Consider the following 18564-nt stretch of genomic DNA (forward strand, 5'->3'; position numbering starts at 1 on the left):
ATCTGGGGCAAAATGAGAAAGTAATCAGCAAAAATCTAGCTAGAAGGAGTTATCAGATTGGGAGAAGAAAGTGCAGTTTCCCCCGGTTTTTTAAGCTGAAGGAAAGCAAGGGATGGTGACATTAGGTATGACAAACAAGCATTGTTTGTGTGTGGGCGGGGGGGGCAGTGGCGTAAACTTGTTCTGGGAACTGCGCGGGGGATGGAAGATTGTGGAAGGGTGACTTGCGCGGTCATCGGAATGTTAAAGACGGAGGGTCGTGAATTATTCTTCGAACATATCCAAACTGAAACCCCATACGTGTACTTTAGAAAGCATTAAAGGTCAAGGGTCACGCACTCCTTGTCATTGCAGTACAGCCACCAAAACAGCGTGCATGTCTCACTCTCTCATTCTGAGCTAAACGCCTTAGGATACCACAGGTCGCTGACATCAGTATTAAACTACGGAGTTTATGTTCATGTTATGTAATGTATTACACTCCTGCGTTGTAGAACCTAGATCAAAGGGGCGTATTTATGACTTTAAAAAGTTCTCCCTTTTTTGCAATAATGAGAAGCCCGAAAAAATATTCACAATATGCCTTAATTTGTCTCACCCCGAATAAGTGGGGGAGGGGGTTCAATAGCCCCCCCCCAGGATTTACGTCCGTGAGGAGTAGTATTTTCCTTGCTTTCGCCTTGCTTTTCCGTTTTGCCTGTTGTGTCTTGGTTCCAAGTTTTTATTTTCGGGGGCAAAAGTGCTTAGATCAGAATCTAAGCCCATCCTTCAAGGAACGGGAACTGCACTGAGGATTTGAAGATGAGTTTAATATCTCAGCATTGCGTGTTTCGCTTTCCAAAGTTAAAATTCTAATCTATTATTTGCTTTATATTCGTTTAAACGAAAACCGCAGATGTAAAAGCGATAATTGCTCGATCGGTTTCATCTCCAGGGACTCGCTGAGGTTTACGAGAGGCACGTGCTCAGCCTTGCGAGCACAATTTCTGGCGACTCTTAATCTTCTGGGGCAAAGGGCTTCAAGTGATGGCATAACCGGCTGCTATCGGTTCAGGGACTGGGGAGGAGGGGGTTCTGAACAATAGAGAAAGACCTTCGTACCCCGGATGTTGCCAGAGGATCGCTGGGATTCTCGCTAACAGTACTGATTGGGAATTCCCCTTATGTGTAAGACAGGAAATGTAGATAACCTTCAAATGCTTTACTCCAAAATACTGTGGAGTTTCTGCTTTGGCCGAACCCGACTTAAAAGTGGTTGTTTTTACGTTAGGTCTTGAAAAGTTTTTTTTCCTTGAAGTGAATTACAGATAATACACACTTATATTTCTTACTTGCATGAAAGCTTGTCTTCTTTAAACTTCAGTAAATTGTGCCAGTGTACAGGTTATATTGCCAATCATAAAATGTCCAAGGTAGTTGATCTTTGTCAGACAACCTCCCTCCCCGCCAGACAACACCCCCCTTCTTCATTTTCAATTACATGCACATTCAAGTGTTCCATGTGACGACGTTTGCTTTGTTTTGTGTAAATTATTCAAAACAGATATCCCTCTGATGGTTTCTGTGCTGCTTAAAAAGTAACGCCCCTGTAGTATTAATGGTACAACCAGTGATTTTTTTTCCCGAAAATATCCGGGAAAGGTTAAAAGCCACGTCAATTCGACGTGACTGTAAAGTTGACTGACCCGTGCTGTAGGCTATAAATCTGCAGCGCCCTGGCCCTTCGCCTCAGTGTGGAGCTGGGTTTGCCGTCTCCTCACCGGATGCCCTACACCAACAAAAGGGAGTTGGCAAAATTATCTTGGTGGATCTTGCAGAGCAAAACACTCGTCGTTCACTCGTCGTTGTCAAATAGTGCCAAGGCATATTTGGGGGTTCAGTGCAGATTCAGATTCTCTTCTTCCGTGAAAGTCTGTCTTTGGAAAAACTGGTCTTAGCATCGAAGAGGGGCAAACGGAAGAATGCAAGTCCGCCTGATCTTCGCTTTAGTCCTCCACATACTCACCGTGGCACAGGCGTGAGTATAAATCTTTCACTCTATTTTCTTACAGGTCAACAGAAATTGCTTTTCAATTTCGGACTGCGGGACTTTTAAAGAGCACCTCTAAGGAAGACATGTTTTCTCTGATTTTATCTGTTCAAATAAACACTCAAAGTGGACTTCCAAATCGAACGCAGTGTCAGTTGTCTTCAGAACTTAACTATAACAAGCTAAAAGGTTTTTTTTTCTGTTCATGCCAAGATGTGGATTCTGACTGTTGATTGCGTCCTGGGGAGAAAACAGAAAACGAGGGAAACCCACACTGCGTTTGTAGTGGATAAACCCTTGTGCATGCCAAACAATGGCTACAAACAATGGCTACATGCACTGTTTGGCATGCACAGGGGTTTATCCACTACATAATAAATACAGAGCGAGGGTTTCCCTGGTTTTCTCCGAATGACGCAATCAACATTCAGAATTCGCATCTTGGCATGAACAGAAAAAAGTCCCTTTTAGCTTGTTATACTTGAACTCTTAGGACAAATGACGACTGCGTTCGATTTGGGTGCTTCCACATTTATTTGAACAGACAAAAATCAGCGAGAGAAAAACTTGTTTTCCTCAGAGGTGCTCTTTAAATGTTCGATGGTTTCCTCTCAGACAGGCGAAATTAATGCCCACAGAAACGCTGATGTCTTTTCAAACGACTTCACCTCATCAACCTCCACACCCTTCACCTGTTGCCCCGGCCCCGTTTATTAGCCCTCTTAAACGTATAAGAAAAGAAGTGAGTAAGTATGGATACACGATTTTTTTTCATTGGAGTGCTAAAAGGTATATTGATGGGGGCGGATCCAGGGGGATGAAGGTCAAGCCCCCTCCGCTCTCACATCAACATGATACTAATAAATAAGAACTAAATGAAATAATAATCACATTTTTATCAATTATTTGAAGAGATGACATCAGTAACAATGTAATGTATTACGATCGGACATCTAACGTGCCTGATCCCCAGAAAAAAATTCCTTGATGATCTGCCCAGTGCATCCATAAAACAAACCAAACAAAAGGTGTTTTTTCCCCGTAAAACATGCCAGTGAATTGTGTACCTACGGTTGTGCCTTTGCTAAGTTCATCAATCACGCCGTTCAGTCTCAAGGAGTTAAAATAAAAAACCAGACGGCGTCCGCTGTCTTAGTAATCGGTAACTATCACCCCCCTGTGAAACTCCTCAAATTGCAGCTTTGTATATGCACCTGTTACCGCACCTCGACCTGCATCAAGTCGGACTCCCGTTTCTCTCCCCAGTCAGCTGTTCCTTACACAGTGTACGGTTGCCGCGCTCGGCCGCTCGCATAACTTCTTATAAGGCGCCCTCATTTGATAGCCTTTCGTGATATCGATATCCGGCGTCAACGTGTGTACCACACAGTCAGTAAGTCAGACTCGACCGATAAGCCCATCAGACCCCCTGTCGGTTATCGGTAGTTATTCATAATGGCATATGAACGACATGATCTTGCAAAATGTATACAGAATTTCCACCAATCAAAAGAGACTTGGAACTTTCACAGATTAAAGTAGTTAGACTCGCAGACTCGTTCATTGTAATGGAGGTATGAACGATGTGCAAACAAGTCCGGCAACCTGATTGGCTGCTACCGTTTTTGGTAGATGAACTGATTCGCTGTGTACAAACGGCTGACAGATTCATTCGAGTCGGGATTTCTGAACTCACAGTAGAAAGTAGTGCCGCGCAACCTCAGTATTTGTTTTATAAAGCTTAAATTAAAAGTATCAAAGCAGCGATACAGGCAAGTCTGTAAAACTAAATGTGCAAAATAATGGGTCATCACAGAAGCAGAATCAAATCCAACGAAAATTTACAAACGAGAGTCACGATCAGAAAAATTCGAAAACCATTTTCTAAATCAAAAATTCTTCCAAAATCTACTCAGGAAAAATATGTAGACCTTATCAAATGAAAATGAAATATATCTATATATATGATATATATTGAAGCAGAACAAAGATTTGAAATAAAACAAGCGATGTGGAAATTTAAAACAATATATAGTAAAAGGTAATAACTATGAAGAGTCCTTAGTGAATTGCCACTAAAATGGTTAAAATTAAAACTTACAATCGCAAGTTGTATTACAATTGTATTGAAGCATACAGTATACAGCAAATGTAAAAAGGGTACGTACATCGTTAGCTTATTGGAAAGTTAGTAAAATACAGGACACTAAACTAAAACTGTAAAACTAACTTTTGATAAAATAAATATAATTGAAACATAATCAGCTTGTAACAGATTTAAATGTGACAGTGACTTCGCTTGTCTTTGGGCCGTAGAAAGTTTGTTCCATCCCAGGGTCCCAAGGTACTGAAAAGTGCACCAAGCAGCATCAGTCTTGGGATTAACGTACATATGTAATTATCCGTTAGACTTAGCACGGGTATCGGCAGAATGACATAGTTTCAGAAAACGGGACTGGAGACATGGTGGACTCAGATTATTCTGGCATTTGTACACTTTGATCAATCGATGTATCTGCCAACAAGCTGGCAATGATGACCATGAAAGTGCTTGTTATAATTCCTGAATATGTGTTCTAGGGTGAGCATCAAGAATTAAGCTCTGGCAAGACGGTGGTTGAATAGTTTGAGAAGCTTGTCAGTGTATAGACTAATCCGATTAGATGCCTTAACTGCGGTGGCACCGTACCCACACACGCATTTATCTGCTTGACGCGCGCGTGCATTTGGCAAATCACGACACCCTATTGGTCGAGGAGGCATGTAACGCGCGCGTACCACCTGTCCACGAGCTTTGTGCCACCGAAGTAATGGCTTATAATTCTGGTGGTCGAATTACACTACAGGAACGTGCACATCCCGACCAGGCAACATTACAGTAGTCGAATAAAGGCAAGATCATGGCATTTCTTATCGTTTTAAACAATGGTTTAGGAAGGCAGGGTCTAGCAGATCGTCGTAGAAATCCCATCCTCATGGACATTTCCTTAGCTGTGGCATCAGTATGATCAGACCAAGACATATGCCCATCCAGAATATTCCCGAGATACTTGTACGAATGAACTCTCGAATGAATATGTGAGTAGTATGTAGCTAGGATGGGAACCAAAAGTCATGAATTTAGTTTTACCAAAATTAAGCGTAAGTTTCTGGACCATCAACCACCACTTACCTAACTCATGGCAAAGCGCCAACATTTCAGGGGTCGTGCAATTAAACGTGATCATGGTTTCATCAGCATATATGCTCACTTTGGTTGCTGGGGTTGATACACGAAAGACGGCTGTTAATAAATATGATAAAGAGAAGGGAGCCAAGAATTGATCCTTATGGAATTCCAACTAGTGCCGCTGTTATCTTCCTGAGAGATGATTTTACACCATCTTGATTCAAGATCCTTGACTCCACCATCGTGTCACTTAGACAAATTTTATTAACAGTATCGAATGCTTTCTTAAGGTCCCCCCCAAATGGCTCCTGTTACCTTACCATCACACATATTAGTTAAATGGTCGGTAACTTCAAGGACTGCTTTTTGGTCTGAAACATGACTGCTCTGAAGTTAAAAACAAAGTCCCTCCTGTTGAGAAATGTAAAACAGCTGATCATTTACAGCTCTCTTGAGTATTGAGAGTTAGAGAGTTCGTCACGTATCCAAATCATACACAAAGACAGGTTCTGCTTACCTCCTCGAAGCCACTGTGGGACACCCACCATTGTTACGTGACTTGGCAAGGGTCTTTACCTTCCTGCGACGGTATCGCACAGTGCTTAATTGGGTAGTTATTTGAAGATTTTTCAAAAGGTAGCAGAGTCTCACAGATTTCGTGGAAGACAATAGGAACCTTCTTGAAATGAATTTGAGAATTCTGCACAACTGGATTCACGCAACTCAACGACAGAGGGTGTCCCTATAATTGTTTCCAATGTAAATTGAATTTCGAGAATTCTTAGATAAAAGGCCTATACATGTAATGCCTTCTTAGATGGAAAGCTTGCGGTAAGCACCATGCAATATCTCTTTTTGAGTCTGTGTGGTTCTGATAAGAACCGGAGAGGCTCAACGTTTAAGACAGTGTGCTCTGTCCGTCGTCAGGAGAATGCCTTCTTACTGCCCGACCATAATAGACTTACACGATATCATTGAAAACTAAAAAAAAATTCCTTTTTCATGAGATGCCCCTGTAACATTTTGAGAGATCTTGCAGTTACAGAGAAGTTACAGTTATATTGAACAATCCAAATTTAGATTCAAAATCTTGAAATTGCTTCCTGTGTTTATTTTACAGAGATAGGCCTACCTTTTTGAGTTTTGACAGTCGTGGCAAGTGGCGAAACTAGGGCTACATGTCCGGAGGGGGGGTTTTCCAGCTATATGTATTGTTTATATGTATATAAACTCAATGGAGATTATTCAACGATTTTCAAATGAGAGGGCACCCAAGGGCAGGGGGGGTACGTGTCCTCTCTGTGCCCCCCTGTATAATTACAGTTACGCCAATGGTCTTGGAACACTTTCTTTGGTATAGAAACGAACGGTATCTTAACGGTATCTCGTAAAAGGATACGGGAAAGTCGTTTAATTAAATAGTTTTCACCAAATATAACACTTCACAGATTCATTATTTCAGCTACAGTCTATGGGCCTGTTTGTTTCACACGGGTCTGGGTTCTTGGTCTTAACGCTGGTTCGATCCACCCATTATATGGGTTCTGTTGTCTGAACCAACGATCACTGGTCGAGATCCAGATGAGTGTGAAACAGAGTTAATATATGCAGGCCTACTTGAACCGGTACATTCAACGTACAGTTGTCACGCGCACGGATGCTTTTGACCCTGTTCGTGCCTCTGAACTAATAACAATTCAAAACAAAATTGTCCTAAACATGTTAATTCTCAATTGATAGATAGGCAAAGGTTAGATCCCAGGCGCGCCACATTTTAAAAGGAGGGGTAACCAACCTCCATATATGATTTACGTTTAGTTGTGTTTTAACGTCAAAAGGACAACTTGTGAAAGTTGCGATCTTTGTGTCAGCAGTAATGTTGCAGTTTTCCAAAAATGGGCGTTGGCATGGGAGGATAAATGGTGGGTTGGACGCTGGAGAATACTGTGTTTGAATTTCGACGCAAAAAGCTGATTCTGGTAGCTATTTGTATGAGGAAGTGTATACATATGATGGAGATCCATTCAAGGCAAATTTTCAGTTTGCATACGGTACACAATGGCTTGAACGCCCCTCCCCCTCTGTATGCATGGTGTACGTAACGGCACCCCCCCCCCTTAGTGCGTATGTACCTTATGGACAGCCCCATATCGTATTAATTCTCTTTTTTGTGGTTTGAAAAGGAATAGTATTTAAGGAGGAACCGATGATTGCTCGGACAATACGGGCGATTCACAACAGTGCGCCTCCAAGAGTTTGCAACGCGTTGGCCAATCACGCGACAAATTTCGCGCGTCGTAATTGGCCAGTGCGCTGCAAACTCTTGGAGGCGCACTATTGTGAATCACCCGTATTGAGTAATCACGAAAATGGTTTGTCCGAAAAAAACAAGCAGTTTGGTTGCTAAAAAGGAACGCATTGTCATCGTTTAGAACAAGTTATGATTCGATAGCTGGGATTCGGCCGGCGTGTTTTTTCAGTCAAATGTTTAATTTTGATTTGATTTTTGTAAAACCTGTGTTGTGTAGTTGATGTTTTGGCTTCGAACTGTAATAATAATAGAGGGGGGCCCAAAAAAAACCGCCCGAGCATACTTCAGCTATCTTATGCCCCAAACTATTGGTATGTATGGAAGGGGAATCTTCTTAGGAGGAGAATGACACCTTGATCAATTGATTCGGTTTAGTAGTTTTGAGTGTAGAGCCTTTTATGTAAAGCAAGGTCCAGGGGTTCCATTGATAAAGTTTAGCGGAAGTGATTCCAGTAATCATTCACTGGTTATTGATTTTTGGTACAACAGGGGAGGGAGGGTGATTATAGCAAAAATGATAAATAAATTGTTCTTTAAACAAAATGAAAAAAATTATTTGTAAACTTGACACTTTCCAGAAAATGTAACATAATTACCTTGGCACATTTTGCTCAATTTTCAACATTATGACCTTGCTTTTCAAAACTGGCTCTAACACCATAACCACTCATCCGTTTAGGCTGCTCTTGGTGTCATTCTTCTTCTAAGAAGATTCTTCACCCACCCATACCTATGCTTTAGGCTGGAAAAATAGCTGAAGTATGCTCGAGCGTTTTTTTTTTTGAGGGGGGACCATGTATTTCTCTTTTGAAAAATTTTACTTTCTGTATAAATCTCTAATGTTATAATATATCGTTTTATTTAAAATGTTCATTTGTTCATGTTTTGGAAAAATACCATGTAAAAACAATATTTTGATTGTAAATAAAATGGATTTTGGGCGCACCTTCTATTACATGTACATTGTAAGTTTGTTTTTTTCTTGTAAGTATTTGTACCATTTTAATTTTTTAAACTTCAACTGAAAGAAAATGGAAAAAAATCCTAGAATATTGTAATGCGTTTACCTAAAAAAACAATTACATGTTCATGTACTATTCAAAAAATTTCAAAGGTGATGTTTGAACTTCACTGTTAGTGTTAAAGTGGTCAAATATATCAAACGGTCATTTTAAAATTTTGCTCCGATGAGACACGATCATGGAAATGTACCTGAAGTCTCTGTATTACGACATAGATGGCGAAAGTCGTTTGAGTCGCATTAACAAGCTGCATCGTGATGCGGGGCACGATGGAAAGTATAAGATTCAAGGCTTTCTCCGTGGGGACGGTAAACCCGCAAGGAAAAGATATCTGACAAATAGAATTACGGCCGTAGGTCAGGAGGAGATACACCAATTACAGCTGGTAGATTATTTAAATAATCTACCAAAATACAATAAAGAATTTATGCTCTAATGTTTAACAGAATTTTTACACTACCCTCATTCATAATCATAATTTACACGTGACCTTTTTCATATTTCTTAAGAAAAGGTTTTCGTGTACCAGGAAGTCCCCCTTAACTACTAGTACATGCCCTTGAAACTGCTTTTTCTTAGGAAAAGTAAATAAAACATTTCCTCGACCTGAAAATATTACAAACCTCAGTCCGCATTGTTTTCATTAGCATAGGACTGATGGGTTTCACCAATCAGACTTCTTGGTATTCTTCTTTTGTCTTTGCTTTTTTATCCCTGATTGCCCCATCTGCATGGAATTTTTTCTCTTTTCATTCGCCTTTTATTCGGTTTCTTGCTTGGCCTTGCTTGATATCTTTAGTTAAGACTAGATTCAGTTAGATTTGGTATTGTTCGTTGTGGGTCATACTCGGTAAGATATGGGACGGAGGGGATACCCCAACACACATGCCCTAACCCTATAGACACTCTAGAGTATAGACTACTGTAACGTAACACCCCCCCCCCGTCTGAAGAGAAATTCTGGGATTCCGGTCAAACAATGGCCAACACAAAGGGGAGGTTCTCTCAGTCCCATATCTTGCTTCAAATATTGCAGATGTACGCTCTCTTCATCTGAACAAGCCCACGAATGACGAGAAACCTAAACGTGTTACCAAAAAAACAGGGCCTGCGTGGAGCCCCCTCCCAGAGGACAGGTCTTTGTTCTTATGTGATATGCTTGAGTACACACTCTAGCACTTCATTGGTATCTAAATAACAAAACATATCTTCTGTGAGGGCGCTCCATGCAGGCCCTCTGTAAAGAAAGCATTTTGTAAGGCAATTGTGAATGTTTTAATCTAACCTTCCCTTACTCTCATAATAAAAAAAAAAAAAACAAAACTTGAGGAAGCCGAGCAAGCACAGCGTTCTTTCAAGTAGTAGTCTGTACTGCAGGGAGGGGCCAGGTCACCCTTTCTCAAAGCAGAGATCCGTACCCCATGGGTATCCCCAGCTTAACATTTTTAATTGTACACGCGTACGACCTATGTACAATCACCATCCATCTGGCGCCTCTTGGTGTTCTATAAGAGTGCCCCTTCGAAATTTCACCACAGTTTGCGTGTACAATACTGGACTTAGATGATGACAACTTGTATCGTGTAGAACGATCCAAAGAAAGGAATATAGAAAAAGTAGGTTCTCTGTTTTAAGTGGACAATTTCGTAATTTAAGAGTTGAAACACGGGGTTACTTTCGATGCTCTGCAAAATTTGATTTGCAAGATGAAATGACTTTTTTTCTCACTGTCATGCAGTGCCCAGTATTTCATCGCAGCGCCAAACGTCGTTCGCGTGGATGTTGAGGAAACCGTTCTTGTCAGTGTTCGTGGAACCGGTGTTAACCGGATACCAGTGACGCTCTATTTCCAACTGGCCGGGAGCAACGATCGGATCTCAGAGGATACTGTCTTTGTGACTAAAGGTATGTGCGATCCTATCTGTGCATGATATCACAACGATACTTAATGCGGACCGTTATGCAAAGGATGCTGATTTTATCAAGTCATGGGGCTTTTAAGAAGTCCTTTTTAATATTTCCATGATGAAATCCCTTAATTATGCATTAGGAAAAAAACAGGCGACACCGTGCGAAGAAGAATCGTTCTGCAATGTTTGGCATCTGTCGAACGGCCACAGTTTAAAAATAATTGGCCAAGTGGACTGTTTTTTTTTGGGGGGGGTATTTTTGTGGTTTTGCATTTTGATGGCGTCTAATTATTGAATTTTTATCGTGGTACACAAGAATTTCTTCTGCGCAAATCCTGCAAATCGGTCAGGCCTGCTATACTATCCACCTTGAGCAGAAGTACGCCTTCATTGGTTGATGTGGACCGTTTGTTCACTGGTAGCGATGCTGCTGTAACACGTGCAATTAATAGTCGTTGTGAACCAGTGGAGTGCAGTTCCCACCCAAGTAGCCTTTGTTGCTTGGAAAATTGTGCCTTCTCTTGGTCCGGCTCCGGGCTCATACTCCGTGTTACTGCCTTGCCAAACTTAAAGGGACCATTTTCTAAAATCATTGAGCTGCACCTTATGTTTCAGTTAACCCCATTTTTCAATTTTGTCATTCTACTGTTTATCTGTTTTGAGTCTGTTTTTTTTACAATGACATGAATTTGTATATTCCGGAGTAAAGCTGTGATGTAATCCGAGGCACTAAACCGCACTGTTGGATTCATCTCTCCACACAGAAATGCTAGTTGTTTCTTATACTTTGCTATCAAAGATTTCCATTTTCTTTGACAATTTATTGTATTGCAGTAAGAAAACTTTACTCATGAATATTTTTTTTTTTCAAGATTAAACATGGGGTGCAACTTTTGAACATGAGCATGCGATCTGAATAGAATATTCCTGGATTTACATCACGTTAACAGCGCCCTCCCTTGTCTGGAAAAGTTTGACCATTTTTGAATGAAAAAGTGCACCTTACATTTCGCCTATCATCGGAATGATTTGAAACACGTTTCATGCTTTGAAGAAGGGTTTAAACATGCACAAAACTTTTCCTAGAAAAATCACTACATCGATACCTCGAAATAAGAGCGGCAAAAGCACAAGCGAAATTACGAAAGCCGGTTAATGCCACCACTGCACTATTTTAGTGTTCAGAGTAGCTATTTATATTTTCAGAAGCAACTATTTTTATTTTCCTGAGGAGTTATTTTTACTTTCCCGAGCAGCTGTTAACATGTTCAAGAACAGCAATTTATTTTGCCATAAGCTGATGTTTTGCACGGATGCCGTGGCTCGTTGTAGCTTTGCTGTATGTTGTGTTACATTCCGATCGAGGCATAATTACAAAATTTGCTCGAGCAAGTGCAGCCGTTACGCATTTTAGGGCTATTAAACATCTTAACCAGTCAGCTGTGTGTTCTACTCACGAGGAAATGATCAGCCGTTTTTAATTCTCGTTAATTGTACTGGACATTGTGCATCGCTATTACGCTTATTTACTTCTACGATTCATTTGTTAGTGTTACCATCATTTGCATGTATTCAGCATTCCCCACAGACATATAACACAAGGACGAACATTGTTTTTTTAATAATCATACACATCAACGAGGACAGCGAAAAATGCCAGGAAAAGGAAAAGGAAACCTAATAACTGTGACTCAAAAGCCTCCGTATCTGATGCTACTGGCCATACGAGAAAAAAATATATATACAGGATACAATATAATAAAAATCTTCATTCAGGAGAAAATAGGATATTAAGTTATTTTTTATAAATATCCCAATTAAATTACTCTTAGACCATAAGACTCTCAGTAGCTGTTTTTCAAAATACAAACAGCTGCTCTTGAAAAATAGATAAATTCCCTTCTAAAAAACAAAAACAATTGCCCTGGAAAATAAAAAATAACTGCTAATGTCACGGACCGGCTTGATTTAAGTCTAATCTTGGAATGTGTTATGAGTTTGGTAGCCATCCGAGTAGTCATAATAGTTCCCACCCCGTCATGCTTGTAACCAGTATTTAAAGAGCTCGGTGGGATATGAAATGGTCAGTTGTCTGTAACTAGTCATATTGCTTGACTTATTCATGTATGAGGCTGGATTAGCTCAATGGCTGTATTTCTACAAAACTTTGACACATTATTCTTGCGCAACGTACTTTGCCGTGGCGTACGTGCGATTCTCCCTCTCTCCGATCGAGTTGTGTTGGCACATAACGTGAGTTGTCGTTCTTCATCAAGCCTTCAAATTTTGTTCACTTTAATTTTGTGTTTGGGTCGTGTTGACATTGCACCCTTGTTTTCATCAACCTTGTGACTAAGCTAGCTTTTCGTCGTTGGTTGATGAGATCCAAAATAGGACATTTGGCGTCCTTTTCAGTTTCGCACATTGTAGAGAAAGTTTTGTGCATGTGTCGTGCGACCGACGACTGTTGCACGTCAGCGACCTGACGACCGTTGTGTGTATTTTGTGCAATAGATTTACTCATAGGAGAGAGGCGGGTCCGCACAATGCCCTTGGGAAGTTATTGAAAGTTAGCGTGTAGTGCCAGTGGGAATTTAGTAGATTTTAATTTACAATCACCTAGAAACCTAAACAAATACACTTCTGGTTATTGTCATCCTCATATTTTAGATCTTTATATTATAGTGTGGCCTATGCTGTCTCATAATTGTTGGATTGAATAATTAAATCTAATCTGATATGCAATCACAGAACGTCATGTTGTACTGAATACATATGTTATTCTTTGATTAATCTGTGATCACCTAGCAGTTTCCTGTCCTCAATTTAAAAGTTGAGCGGACCCACTACGTCAAGGTGGCAACACCCCCCACGTAACCGTGACACTAAGATGAGAGAAAAAAAGTTGCTCATGATAATAAAAAATAGCTGCTCTTCAAAACAATAAATAGCTGCAGTGAAACATAAAATAGCGGTGGCACTTACGGGCTTTCGTAGCAAATAGCGGTTGCGTTTAACGCCAAACTTAACAGAGCAGTGTACATAGGAGAGCAGTGTCATATACCTCTGGCATTCAAAACGACGATACCGGGACAGATCCTGTGGAACTAAAGGGCTTGTTGTGCTGAGTGCAATTTACAGAGCCAAACTGACGCTGAACGCCATGCTATTGCCAAACTTCTATTATATTACATAGCCGCCATGGCTTCAGTCGACAGTTCTTGGCATGCATGCCTGAAATCGCAGTCAGTTCTTTTAAGTGAGAACTGTGGTTTAGAGTTTTGAGCAAATAAGCGTAAGTAAGCTAAATAAAGCAGCTGTTGGGTCAACGATAAACCACCAACGATATTTCCTACATTGACACATAAAGGCGACAGGCAGTCAGCCAGTATACTGAAATAACATTAGCGGCAGCATTACCTAAATTGCTTGTGGTGTACAGTTATTGTTTTAAAATTAATCAATGTATTATGAAATTCATGTTACTTCCTGTATTGTTAGATGAACCGCAACTTGCTGTACTGACCGTCCAAAGGGACCGGTTGACAACCGGGCAGCAATTCGTCACATTGGTGGTCACTGCTAACTCTGATCAACTCACATTCCAAGACCAACGCCCGATTCTGCTGAGCTACCAGTCTGGATTCGTCTTCATCCAGACGGATAAGCCGCTTTACACCCCCAAACATGAAGGTAAGTGTATCCTGACGATTTGTTTGTGTGCATGTGTCCTCGTATATAAAGCTTGCTTTGATACCGGATTCTAGAAAAAAAAAAAGTCTTGCCTTGAGATTCTTGAATGTGAAAAACATTTGGGGAGCTAATCCAGGTTTTGGTGTGAATGGGGTCAAATTCAAAGCAAATGCGGCTTCGTGCTCTTTCAAAATGATGTTGGGAAGAAAAGTCAAAAGCCCTCTTCACGGTCCCGACATCCTTGGTTTCATTTGCTGGTTTTGTTTTCTGAAGTTATTTGACGCTAATATTTAATTAATAAAGATAAAATATACTTAGTGCTTTCTTTCCTACTCACCTATGATTTATTCTGTAAAAAAATCATAAAAAAATTATTAAAATCACCAGTTTGGGCAATTTTTTGAAATATTATTATGCTCAGCGGTTTACTTGAGCTTTTTTGGAAAAGTTCATGTGATTGATTGGATGGCTTCAAACCTACAGCCTTTTACATTTATGCATGGAGGTTTCTACCAGTTGATGACCCGTATTTCGGACGCGAGGTTTTGCCTTGACGTTGTAGGGTGTTCAACTGCTGTAACCCAACAAAGCTGTTTTCCCTGTCTGCGTGGTGTAAATTTTGGTTGTTTGTGGGTTCGAAGCCCCCATCCATACACCCAGGAATTTTGTAAAGTATAACCTCCACAAGGTCCCCAAGCAAATATCAAAGCCGAAAAAATAATCTGTCCCGTGGAGTTCTGTCTGGAATATCGGCTGTAAAAGTACCCAGCTGACCAAAACGTGGTTAGGTGTCCTCTCTCATACTCGGCTTGGAAGTCTCACTGAGAGGCTTTAGAGCGTGGCTCAATTTGAAATTAACTTTTTAAATTTGTGGTGGTTGAGATCATCAGTGATATCCGGGGGGAGTCTGTTTCATTCAGGAATAGTCTTTGTGAAAATGTATTCGTACAGCAGTTACTTTTGGCCACAGTTTCGGAGAGTTTTGCGTCATGTCCTCTGGGCGATCCATTCTGTGGTAAACCTGTGGTGATTTGTTTTGCTTTCTATTCAGTTAATATTCGCACTGTGGCCCTGAATCAGAACATGGAGCCGGCGAATCATGACGTAAGAAACCCATTCATTTTTGTATATTCTGACATTTTGTGGGGATAGGGCTCTTATATCTATGGGACCTCTCCAAAATGAGTACTTTTTCCGCATTTTGGGGGGCTTTAAGAAGGCGCATCAATATGTCGTTGCCTTTTCTTCTTGTTGCTAATTTTCTATGACTGCTGTCGATTTGATTGATTCCATTTGATGCGATCCGATTCTATCCTACCCCATCCAATCCAATCCCATCCCATCTCGGCCCATCCCATCTCACCCGATCCCATACCATCCTATCTCACCACATCCCACCCCACCCCATCCTATCTCAACCCATCCCACCCTATCCCATACCATCCCCCATCCCTTCTCATTTTATCTCAACCCATCCCATCCTATCTCACCCCATCCCACCCAATCCCACACCATCCCATCCTATTTCACTCCATCCATCCCACCCCATCCCATCTCAACCCATCCCACCCTATCCCATACCATTGCCCACCCCATCTCATCCTATTTTACCCTATCCCATCCCACTTCATCCCACCCTATCTCATCACCCCATCCCTATCCCATCCCACCCCATTCCATCCGATCCCATCCCACCCCATCTCACCCCATCCCACCCCATTCCATTCCATCTTATCCCTCCCCATCTGATCCCACCCTACCCCATTCCATCTCATCCCACCCCATTCCACTCTAGCCCATACAACCCCATCCCAACCAACCTCACCTCATCCTATTCCATACAATCCAATCCATCCCATCCCTCTCCAAAACGAGTAGGGGGGGGGGCTTTTAATATGCACATCAGTATGTCGTTGCCTTTTCTTCTTGTTGCTAACCATTTCTATGATTGCTGTCAATCTGATTGATTCGATTTGATGCGATCCAATTCTATCTCCCGATCCCATCTCATGCCGTCCCAGCTGATCCCATCCTATCCCAACCATTCTGATCCCGTCCCATCCCATTTCACCCAGTCTCACTCCATCCCACCTCACCCCATCCCATCCCATTTCACCCCATTCCATCCTATCTCACCCCACCCCACCCCTCTCACCCTATCCCATACCATCCCATCTCACCCCAACCCATCCAATCTCATTCCATCCCATCCCACCCTATCCCATTTTCTATTGAAAAAAACATAAAGCACTATGTCAATTTTTTGTCATCATCATCGTTTATGATGTCATTTTTGTCGATGTTAGGACTGTGTTAGGACTGTTTCCAGTGACCCCTTGATTTCGCTTCCTTTTGATTGCGTTGTTTTGAAATAGATACAAGTCGACATTATCAACCCGGATAACATTATCGTGGAGCGGCACAAGGGAATACCCTTAGGGGGCTTCATGACCCACATATTCTTCCTTCCTCCCAGTCCCGTGTTTGGAAACTGGACGGTGACCGCTTATTATGGGCATCAGGTAAAAAAGGCCTCTATACTCTCCAGTTTGGCACTGATGCATTTGCTTGGGTTGTATTTTAACCAAAGTAGTGTGAAAAACTCAGGTTTTAACCCAAATCGGGGTTTTGAGCTAATTTTTCGTCCTTTTCCACAAAAGAATGGTTCATGAAACATGGGGGGTAACAAACTAGAAATTTTCTCATCCACCAAATTGGGTTACTCAACCCAAATTTGGGGTTCCGGTAGCCGCAATATTCATCCAAGTCTTCCGGTCCTCAGAACCTATATTAAGTGGTCTATAGGTCCCGAGAATAAGAGCTCTTTGGGCTGGTTATAGGGCCAGAGTCCCCCAGTTTGGGGTGGCTTTCTCATAATTGAACTGTCAGTAAATTTAGAGCAAGTGTTCTGTCATTTGCATTTGTGTGTGTGATTTAACACACTGTGATGCTTTCGCAGGAACTCAGTTTCATAATGCTTCGTAAGCCCCAGGTACAGTGTCTACTGTGCCTATTGGATATTCTGGGCCGCCTGTACGCTACCTAATACTGAGCTACCTATGTTCATCCCACGGTATAGTGTTCCGAAGTAAATACGTCACGTGCACAGACAAGGCATTAGCGTGAGAACCAGCGAGTGTAAACGCCTTCAATCGTGGACCTATAACAATAGGGGACAATAGGGTCCACTGTTGCCGAAGAGTCCACGGTTGGAAAACGTGTACAATACATACGGGGGGTATTCCAAAAAAGTTAAAAGTATGAACAAAAGAGGAACAATAGGGAGTCCACGATTGAAGGCGTTTACACACTTGTGTGCGTGAACTATAAAGCGCGCTTACTCAATTCGTTTGCCCTACTCGCCCTGGCTCAAATGACGTCACACCTTGGTACATGCGGTATGTGTTTTCTTGACAATTGTAACCGACAAACATGTAAGGCTTTCATTGCTGGACCAATTCAAATTCATGGATTATCCCTTGCATTGTAAAAGGCCCCCAATACCCCCCCTCCCAAGTTGTCGGGAGACTGTAATAGACCTAGACTTGAAATCACGTCGGGTGTAGTCCATCTTCCTCGCGATTCGGCGGGAACGTCAGTGCAACCTCGCTCCCCAATAGCGTGTCCGGTGGTGCCCAATCGCCGACTTGAACAACCTGCAAGCCCTTTCGTGCACAAATATGGGGCTTCCTACCAAAATTAGACGGAGTACTCTGATCGGCTAAGAATCCCGATAAATGAATATTTATTTATAGAGGCAGTTCGATTGATGTATAAAAAGGTCAATTAAACGTTTATTAGCAACAACCACAGTCTCCTTAATTAAAAAGGGTGTTTACATGAAAAAAAATACTTTACCATAAAACATCATTCCTTTTACCAAAAGATATATAGTTAATAGATTTTGTTCTTGAACAGTTATGTATACTCTAAGCGTCGTATTAAAAGGGATACAATGCCAGATATGAAAGAAACTGAGACTTTAATCGGATATAGACATCCCTGTATATAAAATGGACGAGTCTGTTATGTGGCTTGAGCTACTGGCGCTCTCCATGGAAACATGAATGTGTAGTACAGTTGTTGGAACATCAACATCCTTCCAGAATCACGTTGGTCAAGTCACGAGGCGGGCACAGTGGGGACGTGGGCCGATGTGCGTCGAAACCTGGTACTGAACAACCCACGACCACGAGGCTCAGCACTATTATGTAAAACGATGCAGCATTCTGGCTCATCGGTTGTTCTGGACGACAAATGCGACCGACTAACGACTTTATTTAAGTCTATAATAGACCGATCAAGTAAACCCCGCCCACTGCATACGGGAGCACTTAGTACATCCTCTTCTCCAATGCCACACTTCATGTTCCAGACACGTGCACCAAGGGGGCGGTGCTCATGGGGTCGGTCTGATGGATGTGCATCCG

The 18564-nt window shown here is 41.6% G+C and overlaps 1 protein-coding gene and 1 long non-coding RNA gene across 2 annotated transcripts in view; both read left to right on the forward strand.

Annotated features, from left to right (window-relative positions):
- Nucleotides 1–1723: 1723 nt before the first annotated feature.
- Nucleotides 1724–18564, forward strand: part of LOC110986883 (complement C3-like) — a 60666-nt gene continuing 43825 nt past the window's right edge. The window contains exons 1-5 of the mRNA XM_022249155.2: nt 1724–2017; nt 10270–10436; nt 13943–14134; nt 15186–15238; nt 16510–16656. Coding sequence (XP_022104847.2) covers nt 1962–2017; nt 10270–10436; nt 13943–14134; nt 15186–15238; nt 16510–16656 — 615 coding nt within the window. The 5' untranslated portion in view covers nt 1724–1961. The remainder of the gene's footprint in view (nt 2018–10269; nt 10437–13942; nt 14135–15185; nt 15239–16509; nt 16657–18564) is intronic.
- LOC147797361 (uncharacterized) lies at nt 12390–13194 on the forward strand. The gene is made up of 2 exons (XR_015427172.1): nt 12390–12694; nt 12956–13194. It is a non-coding gene; the product is annotated as an uncharacterized LOC147797361 (long non-coding RNA).

The sequence above is a fragment of the Acanthaster planci genome, linkage group LG11 (genome assembly GCF_054643075.1).
Source record: "Acanthaster planci isolate LZ-2023a linkage group LG11, COTS_SCS, whole genome shotgun sequence".
Taxonomy (NCBI): Eukaryota; Metazoa; Echinodermata; class Asteroidea; order Valvatida; family Acanthasteridae; genus Acanthaster; species Acanthaster planci.